The 25059-nt window shown below is 41.6% G+C and overlaps 1 protein-coding gene across 6 annotated transcripts in view; it reads right to left on the bottom strand.

The window, feature by feature from the left end:
* eepd1 (endonuclease/exonuclease/phosphatase family domain containing 1) overlaps window positions 1–25059 on the bottom strand; it is a 151693-nt gene that overhangs the window by 52646 nt on the left and 73988 nt on the right. For all 6 annotated transcript variants that reach the window (XM_060849847.1, XM_060849848.1, XM_060849853.1 and 3 more), the window contains one exon: window positions 14210–14261. In XM_060849847.1, the coding sequence (XP_060705830.1) occupies window positions 14210–14261 (52 nt within the window). The remainder of the gene's footprint in view (window positions 1–14209; window positions 14262–25059) is intronic.

Raw genomic sequence — 25059 nt, 5'->3', positions numbered from 1 at the left:
AATTCAGTAGAAAGGGGAGAAAACTGCAAGACTAAGGAGAAACAGCAGGATAGCTGAATGAACAGGACAGCGCTTGCAAAGAGGCACCCAGAGGACTGAGTTACCTCCCTTTGTGCTGCCTCATTAAAATAAATTGCTTTTGCTTTCTTAAAGGTTGCTTTAAATATAATTGCTGGCCACATACCAGGAAATGCCCCTGAGCACTTGAGCAGGGGTCAGCCTGAATTTTGGGTCAAATGTCCCTTGCAGAAAGGAGCAAGGAGCATTCAATAATACAGCACTTCTAAACATTCCCCACTGATAGCATCGTACAGATTTGACCAGGAAGAACCGAACTGAGAAACAAGCATGCTTGGCATTACCCCAAAAGTTAAATTCAATAGTTCTACATATGCCAATATGTCAGGCAGTTCCAGTTACTGCAAAGCAATCACATCTCAGCAGGCTGGGATCTTCCCAGTGCTGGGTAGATCAGCCCAGGCCAGCAACGTACTCCTGTCATTATTGCCCTGGAAGACGACCAAGTAGTTTTCCAATGTCCATGCAAGTTGGCAACATGGCACGAAATGCTCTATACGTGAGCTGTTTATAATTAGTACCAAAGGCTCCATGAATCAGCAGCAGAAAGATTTCACTCCTGACAATAGCATAATCACTTACAGTGCCAGTTTGTCACCAACAATAGCCTGACTGTTAGCAACAGTTCTACTGTAAAGGATGGGAGAAGTAACTAATGTATTATTACAGTTTTAAAGAAGTGTAACATCTCAATGCTAATTTTAGCCAAGAGAAAGACATTATGCAAAATGAATCGATATCAAGTTGGAATTTAAGTATAGAATGGTGGAAACCTTGTATTTTGTGCAATAAAATGGAAGGCTTCTTATGAAAGCACCATAAATATTTGCTCCAAATTAATGCCACACAAATCAGACATTGATGGTAAAATTGTTAGAACATTATGCACTGAAAATGAAAATTAACTGATATATATTGTTGATATGACAGTGGGCAGCCCACAGTTTTCCAATTCACTACCAATTCTATGTTACATGCTTTTGGAGGTGAAGCAGGTGCTCACTAAACTGCCTTTAAATTAATGGTCTATTTAGTGGATTTAAAAAAACACAGGATCTGAACCTGCCTCCACTGTCATAATATAGAGTTACAGGGTCAGAGATATACAGCACAGAAACAAACCCTTCAGTCCAACTCGTCGTTGCTGACCAGATATCCTAATCTAATCTAGTCCCATTTGACAGCACTTGGCCCATATCTATCTAAACCCTTCCTATTTACATACCCATCCAGATGCCTTTCAAATGTTGTAATTGTACCAGCCTCCACCACATCCTCTGGCTATTCATTCCATACACGCATCACCCTCTATGTGGAAAAGTTGCCCATTAAGTCCCATTTATATCTTTCTGTTCTCACCCTAAACCTTCAGTTCTGGACTCCCCCACCCTAGGAAGAAGACTTTGTATATTTATCCTGTCCATGTCCCTCATGACTTTATAAGCCTCTATAAGGTCACCCCTCAGCCTCCAACATTCCAGGGAAAACAGCCCCAGCCTATTCAGCCTCTCCCTACAGCTCAAATCCTCCAACCCTCGCAACACCCTTGTAATTTTTTTCTGAACTCTTTCAAGTTTCACAACATCACTCTGAAAGGAGGGAGACCAGAATTGCACGTAGTAGTCCAAAGGTGGCCTAAGCAATGTCCTGTACAGCTACAACATGACCTCCCAACTCCTATACTCAATGCTCTGATCAATAAAAGAAAACATACCAAACGCCTTCTTCACTATCCTATCTACCTGTGACTCCACTTTCAAGAAACAATGAGCCTGCACTCCAAAGTCTCTTTGTTCAGCAACACTCCCTAGGACCTTACCATTAAGTGTATTAGTCCTCCCCTGATTCCAAAATACAGCATCTCACATATATCTAAATTAAATTCAATCAGCCACTCCTCAGCCCATTGGCCCAACTGATCAAGGTCCCATTGTACTCTGAAGTAACCTTCATCGCTATCCACGAGACCTCTAATTTCCGTGTTATCTGTAAACTTACTAACTATATCCTCTATGTTCACATCCAAATCATTTATATAAATGACGAAAAGCAGGGGACCCAGCACCGATCTTTGTGGCAGGTCACTGGTCACAGGCCTCCAGTCTTAATGGCAACCCTCCACCACCACCGTCTGTCTTCTGTACTGGATAGCAGAAGGTGGGCAAGAATGCGAATGTGGTTTCCTTGCCACTGTCAAAAAATTTAGCACATTGAAGGGCATCCTCCAGAATCATCTCCACCTGAATACTTCCTCCCCAAAACCCACTAGTCCAACCCCCTCCTTTATGTATCAAACTCTCCCCACCCAGAAAGGCCTGGATTACCAGTGTCAGGGATCCATTCTGTCTTCTTCACAGAGATGGTATGTAATGCCAACAATGGTTATTATTCACTTCTGGTGTTGCTGAGACTTCAAATTGCTGGTTAATCTTAAGAGCTACGAATTCCTTCCACTAAGAGAGGGGTTAACTTGGCAGGGTTACCGGCTGAGTAGGCATTTTGAGAAATTTTCTAATCAACCTGTTCAGAAATATCACTGCATGTCTCTACAAGCAGGTGAGTGTTGAATCCGGCCTTCTGGCCCAGAGGTAAGAGCACTGCTGATCGACCCAAGTCGCCATTTTTAAAGTTGGTTTGCGATCAACACTTCTTCTGGGCATGCAGGCAACATCCCCCCCCCCCCCAATTCACATAAAACCCAGTCCATAGGGAAGTATAATTGGCAGTTTCTATGTAGCAATTTCCCACAAAATTGCTAATTAATTTGTGACCTGGCATTGGTTAAGAAAGGACTCTTTGCCAGAAAACTGGTAACTTGCCTGTCAACTTTGAGGGATGCCAAAGGACATTTCACATTTACTTCAACAGGTAGACTGGAACTTCAATGAAGCCTCATCTGAAAAAATGGGATCAGTAATGATATAGCATTCCTCCCTCAGTAATGCACCGAAAGTCAGCCTGGATTATGTACTCAAGTTTGTAGTCAGGTACGTGAGTGGCCAAAATCTTAGCGTTTTATCCAGATTCAGACACAAAAGTAACGTAACAACCAAACAACTTGCTTTTACTCTCCCTCTCGAACCAATATCTGGGATTGCAGTTATAACAGGGCAACAAGCCATCAATTGGAATATGATATCTGTGTAAGGTATTATTGAGCTCAAAAATCTGATAGTTTAAAAACAACATTATGCTAGTCAGGAAATCTCATTCCAGTAGCTCACCCATACTTACTGTATGTTGGGTCAAGTCAGCTTTGAGCCAAAATATTTTCTCCCCTCATAGTTGCTGATTCTTTTCCCTATTTAACATTGGTTCACCAGCTCCATATTATCTAAATTTGCATTAGTGTCTGCAAGCTGTGAGGTCAAATGGGTGGGGGTGGTGCAATGTGGGCAGGGTGTGATGATAAAAGGCAACCCCACTCAAATCCTCCTGGACAAACACAGGTTGGGCACAGATCTCTATGTCATGATAATGTAGCAGGAACTTTGGTGACTTTTCCATTTCCTGACAAAATGGAATGGAGAAACAATTATCATTCAGGCTGCAATCAACATGTAGAGTACACACACTGCACTGAACCTGCAATGTTCCAGTTCAGCCAGTTAATGCGAAGACTCAAGAAAAGCTTTGACAGGGACCCTGAGAAATAATTCTGCATTCCTGATGAGAGGTTCCTGAAAAATGGAAGTTCATTTCAGGATAGGATGAGTTCGCGGAGTGCAGGTTGATGAAAGAAGAGGATATGCTGGAAATTTTGAAAAGCATGAAGACAGATAAGTCCCCTGGGCCAGACAGGAGATACCCAAGGTTTCTATGTGAAGTGAGGAAAGAGATTGCTGCACCTTAGGCAATGATTTTTGTGTCCTCACTGTCCACTGGAGTAGTACCAGATGATTGGAAGCTGGCAAATATTATTCCCTTGTTCAAGAAAGGGAATAAGGATAACCCTGGGAATTACAGACTAGTTAGTCTTACGTCGATGGTGGGCAAATTATTGGAGAGGATTCTGAGAGGCAGGATTTATGATTATTTGGGAAAGCATAGTTCAATTAGAGATAGTCAGCATGGCTTTGTGAGGGGTAGGTCATGCCTCGCAAGGCTTATCGACTTCTTTGAGGATGTGACAAAACACATTGAAGAAGGTAGAGCAGTAGATGTGGTGTACATGGATTTTAGCAAGACATTTGATAAGTTTCCCCATAGTAGGCTCATTCAGAAAGTAAGGAGGCATGGGATGCAGGGAAATTTGGCTCTCTGGATACAAAATTGGTTGGCCCATAGAAGACAGAGGGCAGTAGTAGATGGAATTTATTCAGCCTGGAGGTCAGTGAACAGTGGTGTTCCACAGAAATCTGTTCTGGGACCTCTGCTCTTTGCGATTTTTATAAATGAGTTGGATGAGGAAGTGGAAGGGTGGGTTAGTAAGTTTTCAATGACACAAAACTTGACGAAGTGGTAGTGTGTGGAGGGCTGTTGTTGGTTGCAATGGGACATTGACAGGATGCAGAACTGGGCTGAGAGTAGCAGATGGAGTTCAACCTGGAAAAGCGTGAAGTGATTCATTTTGGAAGGTCAAATTTAAATGCAGATTACTGGTTAAAGGCAGGATTCTTGGCAGCGTAGAGAAACAGAGAGATCTTGGGTCCATGTCCATAGATTCCTCAAAGTTGCCACCCAAGTTGATAGGGTTGTTAACAGGGCATGTGATATGTTGGCTTTCATTAGCAGGGGGGTGCGAGTTTAAGAGCCATGAGGTTATGCTGCAGCTCTGTAAAGCCCTGATCAGACTATACTTGGAATACTGTGTTTAGTTTTGGTCACCTCATTATAGGAACAATGTGGAAGCTTTAGAGAAGGTACAGAAAAAATTTACCAGGATGATGGCTGCGCAGGAGGGCATGACTTATGAAGAAAGGTTGAGGGAACTAGGGTGAAAAAGGATAAGAGGTGACTTGATAGGTGGTGTACAAGATGATGAGAGATATAGACAGAATGGATAGCCAGAGACGTTTTTCCAGGGCGGAAATGGCTATCATGAGGGTACATAATTTTCAGGTGATTGGAAGAAGGTTTAGAGGAGACATCAGAGGTAGGTAGGTTCTTTTTTTATACAGAGATTGGTAGGTGCATAGATGGTACCTCTTCAACCACCTCACAAACCCTTGTAAAATCTGAAAGTTTGGGTCTTGTCTAATCCAGAAGAGCCGGTTCAAGTTCCACCCACCCTGAAGGTGTTTCACAGAACAGATCAATAAACTAATTAAAATCTAAAACAGTAGACTTCTGAATCCCAAGATTTCCCTTCTCCTTTAAAGTAGGATTTTCGAGACAGGTACAGGGATGGTGATGGGAATATAGCAAAAAGACAACAGAAAGAAACATTTATGAGAAATATGGGGGCTAGGAGAAAATTCCAGAACAAGTCCACCGATTTGAAGATTTGGATATGAATTTAGGAGATATAGTTAGTGAGTTTACAGATGACACCAAAACTGAAGATGTAGTGGACAGTAAAGGAGGTTACCTCAGGAGTACAATAGGATCTTGATCAGATGGGCCAATGGGCTGAGGAGTGGCAGTTGGAGTTTAATTTAGATAAATATGAGGTGCTGCAATTTGGAAAGGCAAATCAGAGCAGAATTTATGCACTTAATGGTAAGGCCCTGAGCCCTTGTTGGTGAACAAAGAGTCCTTGGAGTGCAGGTTCATAGTTCCTGGAAAATGGAGTCACAGGTAGATAGGACAATGCAGAAGGCATTTGTTACGCTTTCCTTTATTGGACAGAGCATTGAGTATAGGAATTGGGAGATCATGTTGAGGCTGTACAGGACATTGGTTAGGTCACTTTTGGAATATTATTTGCAATTCTAGTCTCCCTCCTATCAGAAAGATGTTGTGAAACTTGAAAGGGTTCAGAAAAGATTTGCAAGGATGTTGCCAGGGTTGCAGGATTTGAGCTATAGGGAGAGGCTGAATAGGCTGGGGCTATTTTCCCAGGAATGTCGAAGGCTGAGGGGTGACCTCACAGAGGTTTATAAAATCAAGAGGGGCATAGACAGGATAAATAGACAAGGTATTTTTCCTGAGGTGGGCGAGTCCAGAACAAGAGGGCATAGGTTTAGGGTGCGAGGGGAAAATTATAAAAAAAGGACCTAAGGGGCAACTTTTTCACACAGAGCATCTATGGAATGATCTGCCAGAAAAAGTGATGGAGGCTGGTACAACTGCAACATTTAAAAGGAATTTGGATGGTGATATGAATAGGAAGGGTTTGAGAGGGATTTGTGTGAAGTGCTGTCAAATGGGGCTGGATTAGGTTAAGATATCTAGTCGGCACACAAATTGGACCGAAGGATCTGTCTCCATGCTGCACATCTCTACAACTGTATGACTTGCACAGCTACCTTGGCTCCACTTTGCTCCCACCCCCCATTCACTTCTTGTGGGGAATTTATTCTGTCCTCCTACTTGTTCAGTGTCCCTTGCATCTATTGTGATGTTGCAACGTGAAATACCACTGCTTCTGATATGTCATCTTTACAGTTCAACCAAGGAATCCCACGGCCACCACCTGTCCTCCCCATTTACATGACCCATTGCAACAGGTTCTCAACCACATTTATTACACTTCTCACTCATTCCCAACCGTCCAGAGCCATAATAAGACATAGGAGTGGAAGTAAGGCCATTCGGCCCATCGAGTCCACTCCGCCATTCAATCATGACTGATGGGCATTTCAACTCCACCTACCAGCGTTCTCCCCGTTGCCCTTAATTCCTTGTGACATCAAGAATCTATCAATCTCTGCCTTGAAGACATTTAGTGTCCTGGCCTCCACTGCACTCTGCGGCAATGAATTCCACAGGCCCACCACTCTCTGGCTGAAGAAATGTTTCCACATTTCTGTTCTGAATTGACCCCCTATAATTCTAAGGCTGTGTCCACGGGTCCTAGTCTCCTCGCCTAACGGAAACAATTTCCTAGCCTCCACCCTTTCCAAGCCATGTATTTTCTTGTAAGTTTCTATTAAGTCTCCCGTCAATCTTCTAAACTCCAATGAATACAATCCTAGGCCCCTCAGCCGCTCCTCGTATGTTAGACCAACCATTCCAGGGATCATCCGTGTGAATCTCCGCTGGACACGTTCCAGTGCCAGTATGTCCTTCCTGAGGTGTGTGGACCAAAACTGGACACAGTACTCCAAATGGGGCCTAACCAGAGCTTTATAAAGTCTCAGTAGCACAACGGTGCTTTTATATTCCAACCCTCTTGAGATAAATATCCACCAGCCAGTACATCCTCCACTATCTCCATTGCCTCCAGGCTCACGTTATCATCACACCCACATCTGATTTCTTCAAATATCTCAAGGGGGCATCTTCCTCTGCCCCCCATTGGACATTTCTCAATTATCGCCCAGACTCACTCAGCTTCCCATAGCATAGGTACAGGTTGGCTCCCCGTGAGGGACTGTCTAGGACCAGAAGCCATAATCGCGGCGTAAGAAGTCACCCATTTAAGACAGAGAGGAAGAGAATTTTTTTTCTCTCAGAGGTTAGTGAATTTGTGGAATTCCTAACTGCAGAGTGCTGCTGAGGCTGAATTGTTGAAATATATTCAAGACTAAGTTGTTCGGTTTATTTAAAGGCTGAAATAGATCAGGGAGATATGGGAATCAAGGGTTATGGATACAAGGCAGGAAAGTGGAATTGAAGATGATCAGATCAGTTGTGATCTAATTGAATGGTGGAAGAGATTTGATGAGCAGAATGGCCTACTTCTGGTCCTACACCTTCTAATCTTTCTTATATATCCCCTTTGGCTCACTTGTACTGCTTTCAATTTAGTATAAAAAGTATTCACTGCTCATTACACGGACTTCTGGACATGGGGGAACAGGGCGACAAAATATGCAATAATATCGTGAGTGCTTAACTGTTAGTTAAGCACTTCTGAAATGTATTCACTTGTTTTAAAGTCCATTTAATGGTTGCATTTCAAGAAACAAAAATTACAATCTTTTCCATCACAGCTTACAACTGTTTTTGAACAATTTGAGTCTTAGTCCCAATATCTTATTTAGAAATCCATTATTAGTACCATCATCATTCATGACATCAGTCCTAAATTGGCTCGTTGTCAGTTTGTGCATTTCCATAATTTATCACATTGGTGCTTTGCATTTCTCTCTTTCTGACTGTCATTCAATTCTAAAAATATTTCATACCACTTAGCCTACGTTACCCTTGGTACAATCTGGATGCAATGACAGATGCTCTTCCCACTGTCTTTGCCTTAAAATATATTTAGATTTTACAACAAGTGACATAGAAACAGTGTTAAAACTAGTGGGTTATAAGTGATATTTCAAAGAAATAACAGCATTATCTTGAAGTTATTATACAAATGACAACCTGCACACTCACTTCACTGTCCACAGGTCGCAACAATTCACAACTTAAAACCACATCTGCACTGAGTAATGTTAGAGCAAATGAAAAACATTTCCTTTCCTGCTACTCAGCATCAATAATCTTAAGTCAGAATCTTCTGTTGTATTCTACTCCAGCGCTCTCTCGCCACTCAAATCGCACCTGAATTTCTAGCACTCGGCCAATTGATGCTATCTTCTTTATTCTTATGAACTTTACACATTTTGGCTTATCTCTTTAACTTCCTTGCCATTTAATCTAACTTACATTGCTTTAGTACAATTCAGGCCAACCTGAAAACTGACAAATGAAGGATAGCCATTTATTCACAAAAGACCTATCCTCTCTGGATTACATTCTAAGGTACACTAAAGTTCGTGCCTTAAAAAAAAGTGTATACTAAAGTTTTGTTACACTGATCTTTTACATTTCCTGGGTGTAACAGCTCAACATTTACTCGAAAAAGAATTCCAGTGATGCGTGCCATAAATTGCTCCTACCATGTGCTACAATTATATTTGTGGCTTAATCTTGTGAAATGTGAATTGATAACAGCAATGGTTAGACCAATGTGGCTTCTGGATTCTTGGTGAAAGACAGGTCTGCTTCCTTAGCCAAGTAAATTTAAGGGCAGAGAGGCAGAGCAAGCGACAGAGAAAACTGGGTGGATTTATCAAATCATGTAAGAGAAATACTGAGAGGGAAAGAATAATTGGGTTAAGGAAAAGGTAGAGAAAGGAAGAAACATTGAAGATTTTTTTTAAAACTCTATTTACACAGGCCTGAGATTCCACAATTGTTCCCTTTTTAATTTGCAGGTTGAGTGATATATTAGGATTATAAATCAACCCAAGAGAGGTCAGTCCTAAGTTTCTGTGAAAAGTTTAGTATGTGTAAACGTAAATGTGTAAATGTGTGGGCGGCACGGTGGCACAGTGGTTAGCACTGCTGTCTCACAGCGCCTGTAGACCCGGGTTCAATTCCCGACTCAGGTGACTGACTGTGTGGAGTTTGCACATTCTCCCCGTGTCTGCGTGGGTTTCCTCCGGGTGCTCCGGTTTCCTCCCACAGTCACAAAGATGTGCGGGTCAGGTGAATTGGCCAAGCTAAATTGCCCGTAGTGTTAGGTAAGGGGTAAAATGTAGGGGTATGGGTGGGTTGCGTTTCGGCGGGTCGGTGTGGACTTGTTGGGCCGAAGGGCCTGTTTCCACACTAAGTCTAATCTAAAGAGTAACTACTCCAGCAATTTCTTCCTACCGAAAGGATTTGACAGCTAATGGCAAAGTGGTGACTCATTTGAGTACGTGACAATAAAGTTAATAGCTAACGGTAATTCAATTCTTTAGTAATTTGTGGTGATTGGCAGTTCTTTTCGTTATCACAAGTGCTTGGATTTTTCATACATTAATGATGTTGCATATCTTTAACTCTCAATTTCTATTAAGTTTGAGGATTCAGTCAAGAAACAGAAGTTCAGAGATCTTCTAACTAGGTGGTGTCTCCTATCACTCTAGGATTCCTGATTTTGATCTGGAAATCTGCTGCAGACATTTTGACACAAGGCTGAAATATATAAACCATTTCCATTTTTTTTTCCACAACTTCTTAAGTCTTTAAGCTGGCTTCTGCCAAACGCAGAAGACTGGGGGACAAAGAAGTTGACAGACTTGAACAGCTGTCCTGTGCATAAAATCCTAACTCTGCCTGAAGCTGTATCTAACGATGACTTAAACTTTAAAATTCTCAATGTCGTGTTCAAATCCCCCAGTTGCCACCGTAACCCTCTCCTCCATTTCTTTGTAACGTCAAACCCTACAACTCTCTGCAAATGTCGTTGTACACAACTTATGCCCCTTTAGAGACAGGCAATTGTGGCTCGACCCATCCAGCCTTAAACACGGAATTCCATTCCTAAAACTCTCCCAGTTTAAATATCTCTTTGATCATGCTCTTAAATCACCTAAAAATGTATTTGGCTCAGTCTTAACTTTAGTTTAATATCATTCCAGACTGTTTTAGAGCACTGAATGCACGTTGGAAGAGCAAATTGCTGAATCATTCAAAAGACACCATCAAAAGGTTATACTTATTATCGTTGCCTATCATCTCTGGAGTTCTCTGGGTCATCAATTATTAGAAGGAGTAGATCATTCTAACCTACTCAGCCATTTCACAAGATCATAGAATCACTACAGTGTGGAAGGCGGCCATTCGGCCCATCAGGTCCACACCAACCCTCTGAAGAGCATTCAGCCCTGACCCACACCCCTACCCAGTAACCCTGCAATACCTGTGGTTAATCAACCTGACCTACACATCCCAGTACTGTGGCAATTTTACCACAGCTAATCCACCTAACCTGCGCATCTTTGGACGGGAGGAGAAAACCGGAGCACCCGGAGGAAACCTATGCAGACACAAAAAGAATGGTTAAGTGCAGTTTGCACAGTCACTCCAGGGTGGAATCGAACCCAAGTCCCTAGCGCTGAGAGGCAGCAGTGCTAACCATTGAGCCATTGTGCCCCCCACCCCACCAGTGGCTGATTGTAGCCCAATAACCACTGGCTTCCTTGATATAAATATGTGAAACATGTTGTGATAGATTTACAAAGAATCCAGCAACTCTCCTCTACCTTAAACAAGTGTCATTTTATTTATACAAAGCTTTAGTCAGGAAGTTGAAAAAGTCTTTGCAAACACAGTCATACGTTGGAGGGATTATAGTTAAGCCTGATTCTATTCTCTCTAGATAGACAGGAAATAACCCCACGAACACATGCACTCAACCTTTATTAATAGTAGTAATTTATTACCAATGAGAAATCTGAGCCATGCCAGAGATTTTGACTTCTTTCCCTAGGGATTTTGAAGAAGTCAGTTACAACACTGACATTGCTGACACCCACACAGCTGACACCAGCGAGATCAAAATGTAGAGCATAGATCAGGTCAGGAAGCTTCTGATGCTGTGCTATTTAATGTCTGTACAATATGGTGCACTGATCCCTAAGACCTCAGGATAACTCCTTATATCTATTTCTAATGAGGAATATATTAAATACTGAAATATAGGTACAGTGTCTCAAACCCATTATCCAAGGACTGGAATTTTCCAAAAACCAGATAGTGTATTCCAAAAGGAATGTCCAAAAGAAAAACTAAGTGCAAGGCCATAGAGACAGAGGATAGAATCAGCAAGAAGTGTACACACACAGGAACTAAGTCCATTGCAGTGCTTTAATATCTGTCTCCCCTCATCCCTTCCCATTTCCAGACATAAATCTGCCTCTCCCACTGGCAGGAACACTCAATTGCAACATTCCCAACTGCTTTCAGGAAAGAGAATCAGAAATCAGCCATCTGTCTCTCTGTCCTCAGGAAGACTGTGTGAAGGAGTTAATTGGTAATCCAAAATCTGGGAAATCTGAAATCTGGCACAGTTTCAGTCCCAAGGCCACTGGATTTGGCTAACTATCCCCTGTAGTTAAAAGGTATATTAATGTGTGCTGATAATGACAACACCTTGTTTTAAAACAGATAACATCCACAAGGTAAAAGCAGAATCGAAATGCTAATCTGATCCTGTTAGAGGATGAATTTAGAAGATTAAATAATTAATTGTAAATAGGATTCTTCCTTTCCCCTTATTGGATTTCTACGTCAAGAAAATCAGAAAGTCCCTGACAGTTTTATGTGCACTTACTCATGAACACTTCATGCACCCACAATGAATGAATAATATCTGCACGTGGATGAGTGAAATATTAGTTGAGAACTAAATACTTAGTGAACTAAATGATACACGAAAGGAAATGACAAATGTATGAAAAGAGGACGAGGACTAATCAAGGAATGAGGAGTCCGTATGTACCTGTGTATATAATGGACGGAGACAAACTCTGGTCTCCCTGACAGTCCAAAGCTTTACACTTTGTAAGAGAACCATTAACTGTCCAATAACAGTTTAAAATGCCAACCAATAACGAAGAGGACCATTAGCTTTAATTGGGTCACTGAAGTTCAGTGGGTGTGTGCGTAGATGTGTAAAGATTTTAATCAAGCTTGCTTTTGCATAGCAGCTTGGAATGATTTTTTTTATTAAACACTATCATCCTTTTAGCTTCTATGGTCTGAAGGCAAGTATCTGTTTGAATATCAAGCTACTTCAAGGGGACATGTAGTCAAACTGACATTTTCAGGTAATTGGCTTCCTACCATGACAACACCCCCCACTGCAACATTTATTACAATCTATAATTGAGAATCTCTATATCCTACTGCGGGGAGGCTACACTGGTTTCAAATCAACAAACGCTCCAATTTAAAGGAACAAACTAAAATGAAAGCACAGTACGGTCTACTTCTACCACTGCTTTAAAACTCACAAGCCCCAGAACATCAAATAAAAGGAACCAAGTTTGTGTGGTGAAAACAGACCGGTGAAAAGTTCCTTTGCTTGCCCAGGAATACACACACACATGCATCAGAGCAGACATTACATCGACCAAGGTTAACTCCACAGTAAAGAAAGAATCTGAGTTCCTAATCATTCGAAGGAAACTTCCAAACCAGTCTGCACCGATTCCAAATACTCTAGTTAGTCAACTATAGCCCAAAGGTATGAAATTACCACACTGTTTATCACACTTGGATTCCATACAACAAATTTTGAATGCCACAATCTTTTGTTTGCAATTAAATACAAAACCCAGACCACATTTAATTTTGTGCCATAAGACTTACATGCAATGAGTTATGAAATACATTGTGATATAGGATGGCACTGACGTAAGCATCTATTTAATAACACAACAGTGATTTCAAAATTGTCAATCAACCTAACAGCATTGTCATGATACTCAAGTCGCATTGTACTGGCCATCAGCAAATTATCACCAGCACAAAAAACACCCATAAAAATACTTATGTTTTATTAAGCAGAACTTGAAATAAAAACCATTATGCTAGGGGAACCTCTATTTTCCATGACTCCAGCCCAATACTGGTGTTGTTTGCATGGCCAAGATTGACTAAGTTTTGGTTTTATTAGATGTAAAATACTTTATGGTGTCCTGACTTTGTGAAATGCAGTTTTGAAATACAAACTTTTCCTTTTAGAGGTTTTCTTAATATTTATGCACCTATACCACATGAAGGAGGCTCTAGTTAATACAAGTGGTTGCAAGTTCTTCATTTCTCAAATGATCTGAGTTAAACAAACATGTATGCACCCAAGCTGGGTGTTACATTGACGAGAACACCCTGCCCCATTCCTCACAAAACTGTTCTCTCAGATCAAGATGACTTTGAAGACTTTGTTGAGTCACAAGTCCTCCTATTCCCAAGGAAACCAGTGCAGTCCTGTTAAAAACTGAGGTCACACTAGGGAAATCAGTGAAAGACATTCAGAACTTACTAATCTCCTTTAACTCATTGTTAGCTGTAAGATAGCATTCGGGGATGTTCAGACAATACGCGTGTCTGTAATGAGCCCATAGGGGTCATCGGGTAAACATAAATCACTTCAGCTTTATTCCCATTATCTGTCGGATTACCTGATACTGGCAAAAGAGTCACTAGTTGTCCATAAAAGTCCTGTCATCCAATATCTGTCACGCACATTTATTGACCTATTCCTTAAGATTGTACAACGCTCAAAGGCAACAGTTTTTTTAAAAATGAGCACCTTTACCTTTTCTAGAGCTTCACGGTCAATAATTTCTTGCACAGCCAATAACTTGATGCTGGAAAACAGGAAAAATCAAAACCTCAGTCAGTTAAATTCTTTCAGCCAGCACAAGTCTTGAATATGTACAACATTTAATTAGGCATTTTTAAGGCTCCTAAGGTTCATCGTGCCACCCAACATGCAATCCCTGGGGGAAAAAAGGAGAATTGTGGAAATAATCCCCAGACATCTTACATACTATTTTAAACATTGCTCCAAACATTATCATTAGAAAGGTTGCACCAAAAAGCAGACCGGAAGCATTGTTATTAAATTTGCCACATTGCAAGTACGACCTTAGAACACAGAATAGTACAGTACAGCACAGGAACAGGCCCTTCAGCCCATTGTTTCTGTGCCGACCATGATGCTATTCTAAACTAATCCTGTCTGCCTGTACATGGTCCATGTCTCTCTATTGTCTGCCTGTTTATGTGTCTATCTAAATGCCTCTTAAACTTTACTACTGTATCAGCTTTTCCCACCTCCCCAGCAGTCCTTCCAACTACTAGGCTCTGTGCAAGAAAATGTCCTCACGCATCCTCCTTTAAACTTTCCTCTTCTCACCTACCATTTGATATTTCCACCCTGGGAAAGATAGCTCAACTAACCACCCTGTCCATGCCGTTTATACACTACTAATGGATCACCCCTCAACCACTAACACTCTAGTGAAAACAATCTAAGTTGGTCCAACCTCTCCTTAGAGCTAACACACTCCAATCCAGGCAATATACTGGCAAACCTATTCTGCACCAGCTTCAAAGCCTTCAAGTCCTTCCTGGAGTGTCTTGCCCAATGTGGCCTGACCACAGTTTTGTACACTAGCAACGTGACATGTCAACTTTTATACTCAATGCCCCCAACTTATGCCTTATGCCTACTTTACCACCTTATCCAGTTGTGTTGCCACTTTTGGAGAGCTATGGACTTGGACTCTAAGAGTCTACTGTATATCCGTATATGACCTTCAGTTCTTCAGCATGCAGAGCATTTTTACTTTTGTAAGCTGCATTGGAAACATATTCTAAACAGAAGAAAACAGAAGACCTTGACAGTTACAAAAAACTGAAGATTAATGTTAGACAGAATAAGGAAAATGATCCAAAATTTGATTCACTGCCAATCATGTAAACTGTGGGTGCTTTGGAATGTAATACCAACATGGTGTAAAAAAAAATTGAAACGCAAAAGGACCAACACTCACATTTCCTGCAGGGCCTTTTGAATAATAAATCAGCAGTGGGAATCTGGTTGACTTTCCCTTATGTCAGGGTGCTGGGTCAGTGGCTAAACATTTGCATCAGGAGAGAGAGAAGTATAGACATATGATCGGGTCTCAGCTCCATAATACCATAAAGACCAAGGCTGCAAAACTCAATAACTCCTAAAAACAAGTGCAAAGGATCATTTTGCATGATGAGTCTGCTGCTTCTGATGTGCAAAACTACATGATTAGCATGACTTAAAGCCAGTCAGCACCTCTTTAGGGAATTGCTGACTCGAGCAGGTACTGGAACATTCTACAGTTGTCAAAGAGTAGTACAACATGGCAGACAATGTGGCTAAAAGATTCTCCAGTTTTGTAATTGAAATCTTGATGTGGAGGTGGAAAGGAGGAGAAATGTTATCTATAAATAAAAGTCAGAGGGTCCCTCAAGACTAACTTTCTGCAGGCAGTTAGACAACCAGAAGTCAATGCAGGAGTCTCAGTCCGAGGAACATAAACCACAATTCATACTCACCCTCACACAGTAACGATGCTCCAAGCCACACCTCACAGCTTGTACAAACTATCAGGTGCATTATTTCAACACTGCACTAATACAATGACATATTTCTTTCCCTCTTGAAAAACACCTTAGTACATAATCAGATATATACAGCAGTGCCTCATCAGCAGAGGATAGATTCTTTATCCTGTTACAGGAAACATTAGTGAATTAGCCATGATTGAGAGCAGGTCTCATTTTCCCCTTTCCTTTTAATACAACCCTACATTGTAGGTGGCATGATGAGTTTTGATTCCAGCCTCGGGCAACTGTGTGTGTGGAGTTTGCACATTCTTCATGTATCTGCTCAGGTTTCCTTCTGGTGCTCTGGTTCCCACCACCGTCCATAGATGTGCGGGTTAGGTGGATTGGCCTTGCTAAATTGCCCATTGTGTCCAGTGATATGCAGACTATGTGGATAAGCCAAAAGAAATGCAGGCTTACAGAGACAGTGTCGGGGATTGGACTGGGAGGGATGCTTTTCAGAAGATTGGTGTGGACTCGATGGGCTGAATGGCCTGCTTCCATAACATATGGATCCTATGGTTTTATTCTATGATTTGAGCCTTTCTCACTCCTGACATTCAACTGCAACCCTGAACAAGCAGTGATGGCAGAACGTGAGGTGGAAGAGGAGGAAATCAATGAGGAGGAAATCAATGATGAGGAAAAAATGTGGTCATTCATTTTCACACTGATAACTACCAGCTCTGATACGACTCTGCAGTTAGAGGATAGCCTAAAGGTGAATCTGCACATGGTGAGATACTAATCTTGGACCCAGGTCAGGGAGCAAGATTGCAGAGGTGTCAACACATTGGAGGTAGAGGTCATTCATTCATTCTCGAATAGTAAAACGTGGAACTGATGGTAAGTCAGGAATTTGGTTACATTGACAGGTATCACAATTAGATGAATTAATCGTGGTCAGCCTAGTTAAGAGGGGTAATGTTGGTTTCCCTGTCCTTCCCTCATCAGCTCTTGCCAAGGCCGGGGACCTCACAATGGTGAGGTGATGCATACATCTTAATTTTTGATTACACACTCTATGGAGTGGCCCAGGCAGTGGAAATGTAAAATGGTTTGTTCAATCTCGTTGTGTGTGGCAATATGGCCTCCATGATACATAGGCTGCCCATGTCACCCAGTAGCCATTCTGTGGCTTGTTGTGATGCATCAAACTGATGTTGAGTAAATGCATTGTTGCTGCTGCCCAGATCGCAGGCATTGGCTTTATGATATAGGCGGTCACACACCAGTTAAATATTGAGCAGGTGAAATCCCTTTTGGTTGCAGTGCACCTCAGAGCTGAGATATGATATCTGCAAAATGATTTGCGTGCACTTGCATGGTGGAGCCTGCTCAAGCCTAGAATAGTCAGGAAGCTGCCAGTTTATTCAGCCTGCTTCTTTCCGGCAAGAGAGAATGAATGTATTCAGCTCGCTTTGATTATAGACATTCAGTGATCTTTAAATGATGCAACTGGTAAAAAGGGAGCTGTTGCAACCATTGGCTGCCCAATCCATCAAGTTTCTAGTCATAGAGTCAAAGAGATGTACAGCATGAAAACAGACCCTTCAAACCAACTCGTCCATGCCGACCAGATATCCCAACCCAATCTAGTCCCACCTGCCAGTACCCGGCCCATATCCCTCCAAACCCTTCCTATTCATATACCCATCCAGATGCCTCTTAAATGTTGCAATTGTACTAGCCTCCACCACATCCTCTGGCAGTTCATTCCATACACATACTGCCCCCTGCATGAAAAAGTTGCCCCTTAGGTCTCTTTTATATCTTTCCCCTCTCACCCTAAACCTATGTCCTCCAGTTCTGGACTCCCTCATCCCAGGGAATGTCCACTTTCCCCAGCTCAGAGGCTGCATTTCTGGCTGTGGATATAGACATTTGACACTTTGTCACTGATGAACAGTTAATTGCACTCTGATCGTCTGAACATGATCTCCTGTTGTGAACCCTTCCCCTCATTTCCAGCCTCTTGTCTTACTCTGTGACACCTCTCTTTATTCTCCGAATGATGCTGTGGTCCAAGGGAACACGTATCACTATAAACACATCAGGGAGCAAGTGTTTTGTGCAGAATCTTTGAAATCCAGACAAAATCAATGAAGAGGGATTAGGGGGCCTCAGGGATGGGGAAGGAAGATGGGAACATGGTTCTGGTGACTAGTTGGAGGTCAGTCACATCTTGAGGCAACATTCCAGTGTACTCAAAAATCCCCTACAGGAGGCACCAACACACTTTGTGTTCCCGTCTTTTCACCCAGGATGGTGACAATGTCCTTTGCTGGCCAACGCACCAGTTATTGTGACAGGGACAGAAGCAGACCATTAATTGGCTAGTTGAAGACCTCAATGTGTCCAAGGTTGGGCTGCTGACTGATGCCATAGCTCCCACCAGTTTGGGGTTGTACACATAGGTGGTAGGCTACATGCTCCCCCCACCAACCCTATATTTGCAAATACAGCTGTCAAGTGGGTCCAAAATTTACCCCCACTGACATCAAACCGATGTTGTATGTCATTTTATGTCATCATCTGCTCTACCTTGATGGGCGTTCCCTGGGCCTACAACAAAATATTGCTCAGCACAGCCAGCATAAGAAACTTTTTGCAGATAAAATGGTACAAGTAGTTATCCTGGCACCACGGAATCAAATCTGCAGCCTAAGTATCCCAGGACGGCTTGTGTTCTGAACCAAGGAGCTTGACAGAGCTAACTTTATTGCTCACCTTTCTACTAAATATGATCAGCTTCTTGCAAAGTTTTGCTTCAACGGACGCTGACTACGTGCTGCGTATGATTTACCAGCTCTCTTGTAATTTCCAATGATTGAGTTTTATTTTGGGACAAAGGAAAATCTCATTTTTGTTCACTGTACAGTGCCAGCTGGCAAAGTCACTATTGGTTTTCTTTGCACATAGTTCACTTTAGCAATTTGAGGGAGTCTTAAATATTTACACTAATTTGGTGAAAATATAAACTAATGCATCCAATGAGATGTTGCCCAATATGCTTGCTCCATATAGAAGATTGAAAGGATTCCAAGCCAAAGAATAATACTGTATAGACGGCCTGGCAAATGACATCCACATAAAAGAAAAATGATTTACAACTCCTTCACACAATAGATTTACGAAAACAATTGCAATCCAAAGATAATTATTTTCATGCTGCATTTGTTGCTATGCAAATTATAGGTGATACATTCATTGCCCATTAATGAGAATTTGACAAATACTTTAAATGAATTCAAATGATGAGATTGTATGTGTGCCCCACTCCTCACCCTTCATACCTTGTTCACTGACATTCCTCACTGTTCATTGTGCCAGGGATCGAGAAGCCAAAGTGGTGAATGAGACAGAGTGCGAGACAGACTGGCAGAGAGTGAGCGAGCAAGACAGACAGAAAGTGAGCGAACGAGCAAGACAGACAGGAGAGCTGTCTCAAGTGGCATTACCAGAGAGGAAGCAAGCACAGTGACAAGAGAGGTGCTGAATAGGTGAGCAGGGTGCATCAAGTAGGAGAGTGGATGCCAAGCAGAACCAGCGAACATGATGGTGATGGTGGTGAGAGTTCCTTGGGCATCAGTGGTACCACAGGGAGGTAAGGGCTGATTTGGCACAGACTTCCAGTTTCAGGTGTACATTCGTGTCAGTGTAGTGGCAGGAGATACACTGTTTATTTGAACAAATGACTTTAGATAAACAGTACAATGTAAAGTTTGTCTGTTGCCTTTCATCAAGGGAGCTTCAAGGAATTTACCAGACATTAAAAAATTATTCACTAATAGGGGAAAATAACTTCAAAGTTCAGCCAGAATTACAGGAAGTACTTGAGTCAAGGAGGTTAAATGACTTACCAATGAGACTAGACTTCATTTTTTGACTGTAGTTGTAACTACTTCCTTTCTGAAAACTCAGATGGAATGTTCTCTCATTTGGGAGAGGAATGAGCTGGGAACCTGCTCCTTTATATAATAAGGACGGCTCAAATTAAATTGCAAACACTAGAATACTCCAGAAATTGGATTGCTGTTTTCCAAGAGAAATCAACATTTCAAATAATCCGAATAAATAAGGAGACAGTTTCATCGTACTTGCTGGAACCATTCTATATTCTGTCTCTGCTGAAAATGTGTTGCTGGAAAAGCGCAGCAGGTCAGACAGCATCCAAGGAACAAGAAATTCGACATTTCAGGCATAAGCCCTTCTTCAGGAATCAGGAATATTCTTCAGGAATATTCTGTCGCTCCCAACCCTACCTTATCCATACAGTCTATATGGAAACAACTACAATTATACCAACGGGCTGTTGGCCAATAACATTAAAACAAACTGCTCTGTCAAAGGCAAAATTTGTTTCATTTCCCCCTGTGCCAACATATGAAATGTCAAGCTAAGAGCTGATGCCACAGCTGAAAAAAACGAAACCAAAGAGGTTCCCAAAAGCTAATGGGCTGAAATGTTAAAGTGGGGACAAGGGGAGGGATGTTGAGAGGAGACAAAAGGAAGAGAGGAGGAGAGGAGATTAAAAAGAGAGAATCCATTATGTCACTTTTGAAAAAGAGAGGCATGAACAGAAGATTTAACAGAAGGAGATATTTCAGACCTGCTAAATATTACACTGAGGAACACAGGCAGTGGTTGGAGAGTGCAATGTGCTCACTAGTTCTCAGATGGTTTACACATGGAACTCACTGTTATACATGTGCTATCTACTGACTCCAACTTCTATCAACAATGATAAACTTACTCGGCAAAATGTCAGAAGCTTCACATACCTTGGATCAAGGATAATTCTGCCCCCGTTGAAATGAATATCAGGATAGACGAGGCAGTTCCAAAGTTGAGAGGGTTGGGTGTGGACCACAGCAAACTAATGAAAATACAAGGCTTCATGTGTACCAAACTCCTATTCTCAGCACCCTCCTTTGCAGTAGTAAAGCATGGACAACTGAAAATGAATGACAGCCATATTCACAAAGATGTGTTCTATGGTAAACTTGCCATTGACACAAAACCAACAGCTCGCTCACCTTTGTGATACAAGGACACTTTGCAAGCAAGGTCTCAAGTTGACCAAGACTAAATGCATAGAAATTTCTCAGTGCTGACTGGAGACAAACAGATATCAGATATCAGAATGACAGCCAGGCAAAAGGGGAGTAAGAGCAATTCAGGTTAATGTTATTTATCTGTTACAAATGTGGAAGGAACTGCCACTCATTTAAAAAATGGCCTTTACAACCGCAAGAGATGAGATTCAATCCAGAAGTATGAAATACCTAGGACACTGTTCATTAGCTGCCAAAACAGACTGCTGTCTAATCGCTCTCCACCATTAGCACAAGTGTAGCTGGTATGCACAATCTGGAAGATGCATATCAGAAACTCACAATGCTTCTTTGGCAGCACTTTACAAACCTACAACAGTTACCACTTCGAAGGGTAATGATGCCATCTGGAAACAGCATCACCAAGTTCCTAACTTGGATACATATACTATTATGAACAGATTTTCATGTTCCTTCAACATTATTAAGCTAAAATCTTGTAACTCCCAGCTGAATGGCATTATTAAAGATCCTTCACCTTATATTACAGCAGTTCAAAACGGTGCACACCAATGCCAATCCAAGGAAAGAACAATAAATGTTAGCTTTTAGTCTGGGACACTCATTGGCTAAAAATAAACTTTTAAAATGCAAATAAAAAAGGTGATAATGGGGTAAGTGTAGAATCATAGAATCCAGACAATGTGGAAGCGTCCACTCTGACCCCTCTGAAGAGCATCCCATCCAGACCCAATCCCCTACCCCATCCCTGTAACCCTTCGGTTCCCATAGCTAATCCACCTAACCCACACATCCCTGGACACTATGGGAAATTCAGCATGGCCAATCCACCTAACCTATACATCTTCGGACTGTGGGAAGAAACTGGAGCACCCGGAGAAAACCCATGCAGACACAGGGAGAATGTGAAAACTCCACACAGTCAATCAGTCGCCGGAGGGTGGAATCAAACCGGAGTCCCTGGCACAGTGAGGCAGCAGTGCTAACCACTGAGCCACCATGTCGCCAGGTGTGATACGTGATATTGGACTATATATTATAGAGACAGCATATGCATAGTAAATAAAGGCCAGACAAGTTAAACCAAGCTGCACAATCTTATCAACCTATCTGTCCTCTATCTGACCAACAGTAGTGTTATGGATATACTCTAGCCTGGTGATAAATACAAAGCAAACACTTCCTATAAATAATTAATGATGATTTACATTCTGCAAACCATTAGAACTTTGGTGTTTGGCCCAGTAGCTTCCTTAAACTTCTAATGGTTTGAGTGTTGCTTCCGGTTTGCTGTATTCGGGTTTATGCGGAGATCACTAGCTGTGTGTGTGAGATTCAGTTGGTGTGGGATAACCACTGTAGTTCCAGTTCTGTGCAAGTCTGCACAAGCCAGAAAAATAAAACACTGCAATAATAGCAATATGTCATTAGCTCACATGCAGTCACATGCCATGGGTGCAGCTGATGGTCCTCAAAAGCTTAACAAATGCGAAACACATCTGTTTTTCGTAATGTTAGGCTGTCAGCTGGTGAGGCATTGTTTGTGCATATGTATGGAATATAATAAACAAATTTTCTGTCAATAATTGCTGCGTGTAGGATTTTGCCATGCACAAATTGACGACATTTCCTGAATTACATCCTTCAAAAAGTGCTTCATTGTTTGTAAAATACTTGAGGATGCCCTGACACCATAGAAACAGAGGAAATAGAAACAGGAATAGGCCATTCAGCCTGCTTCTACTATTCAATAAGAATATGGCTGATCATCCAACTCAGTACCCTGCTCCTGCTTTCACCCCAAATCGTTTGATCCCTTCAGTCCTAAGAACTATATCTAACTCCTTCTTGAAATATTCAATGTTTTGTCCTTAACTGCTTTCTGTTGCAGAGATTTCACAAGTTCAGCCCCCTCTGGGTGAAGAAATTTCTCCTCATCTCAGTCATAAATGGCCTATCCCATATTCTGAGACTATGAAAGACTGGGGACATATCTTTAAAAGGTGGGAGGAGAAAGACATAAAAAGGACTTGAAGGGCAACTTCTTATCTTACACAGAGAGTGGTTTTGTATGTGGAATGAGTTTTCAGTGGAAGAGTTGGGTACGGGTACAGTTGCAAAGTTTAAAAGACAAATGGATAAGTATATGAATAAGAAAGGTTTGAAGTGAGATGAGTAAAAAATGAGGTCTGCAGATGCTGGAGATCACAGCTGCAAATGTGTTGCTGGTCAAAGCACAGCAGGTCAGGCAGCATCTCAGGAATAGAGAATTCGACGTTTCGAGCATAAGCCCTTCATCAGGATGAAGGGCTTATGCTCGAAACGTCGAATTCTCTATTCCTGAGATGCTGCCTGACCTGCTGTGCTTTGACCAGCAACACATTTGAAGTGAGATGAGCCAAGCAGAGGCAGGTGGGACTAGTTTAGTTTGGGATTATGGCCAGCATGGGCTGGTTGGACTGAATGGTCGGTTTCCATGTTGTATGACTCCAGGACCCAGGTTCTAGACTTACCAGTCATCTAGCCTATCCTTCCTGTGTTTATCCTGCCTGATCCTGTTAGAATTTTATACGCTTCTATGAGGTCCCCACTCATTCTTCAAAACTCTAATGACTATCGTCCTAGACAACCAAGTCTCTCTTCATACATCAGTCCTCCATCTCAGGAGCCAGTCTGATGGAATAAACGACAAAAAATGCAAAATTTCCTTCTATAATACAAAAGAAATGTTCAGCAGGAATCTTTTGTGCATTCTGGTGAAAAGCATTAACCTGAAATATTAACTCTATTTCTTCCTCACTGGTGCTTTTGAGTATTTCCAGCACTTTCTATTTATTTAATAACCATCCATTATGGTACTGAATATTCTTCAACACAATACTTCAAACAACTGTTGGTGAAACTTAGAGTCTTTTACTCATATCTGTTGCTTAACGTCACTGATTTTTAAGAGAATAAAATAAAATTTGTCTGTGATTTAGCAAATAAATACATCCACAAAGACAAGCTGTACTGCTCTCAGAACTTCAAAGGACTACACGCTGAACATTCATATTGAAATTGAGCTGAGTGACATTGCCCTGTGCAAGGTTCCAACTGGAATTGCTCCAAATGTAGCACTTTCACCCACTTATCCTCAATGAACGTACACTCCTCAATGAAGACAGAAAGTGACGTGATGAAATATGTTGTATTTATATATATTAAATTCAATGTTGGATACTTTTATATGCTTACTCTTGTATGCATTTTTTCTCCCTGTACACACACACACACACACACACACACACACACACACACACACACACACACACACACACATTACACATCAATTACAAATTACACACACAAACACATCAATACTCTATTATAATGGAGGCAGTATTAAATGTCTATCAAGCAAGAAAATAGCAATATTAGAGTTAAAGTGAGTGCGCAGCAAGATGCTACTTAGATGAATTCAGGCACAGCTTTTTTTTAGATGATTAGATTCCCTACACTATGGAAACAGGCTCTTTGGCCCAACAAATCCACACTGACCTTCCAAAGAGTAACCCACCCAGACTCATTCCCCCATATTTTCCTCTGACTAATGCATCTAACATTAGGGACAATTTAACATGGCCAGTTCACCTGACCTGCACATCTTTGGATTGTAGGAAGAAACCGGAGCACCCAGAGGAAACCCACACAGACATAGGTAGAACGTGCAAACTCCACACAGTCGCCCGAGACAGGAATCAAACCAGAGTCCCTGGCACGGTGAGGCAGCAGTGCTAACCACTGATCCACTGTGGCACAATGCCAGTTCTGCCTTTATCTTTTGTTCTGTGACATCCTTAATCTGTGATCTCCTCATCCTCTAACCTATTTCATGATCTTCCATTTTGTTTCACTTGCACACCATGAAATGCATTACTTTTCCACTTTCTTTTAAAAA

The sequence above is a fragment of the Hemiscyllium ocellatum genome, chromosome 34 (assembly GCF_020745735.1).
Source record: "Hemiscyllium ocellatum isolate sHemOce1 chromosome 34, sHemOce1.pat.X.cur, whole genome shotgun sequence".
Taxonomy (NCBI): domain Eukaryota; kingdom Metazoa; phylum Chordata; class Chondrichthyes; order Orectolobiformes; family Hemiscylliidae; genus Hemiscyllium; species Hemiscyllium ocellatum.
The sequence above is the reverse complement of the archived record's forward strand: the minus strand, read 5'-3'. Positions and strand labels throughout refer to the sequence as shown.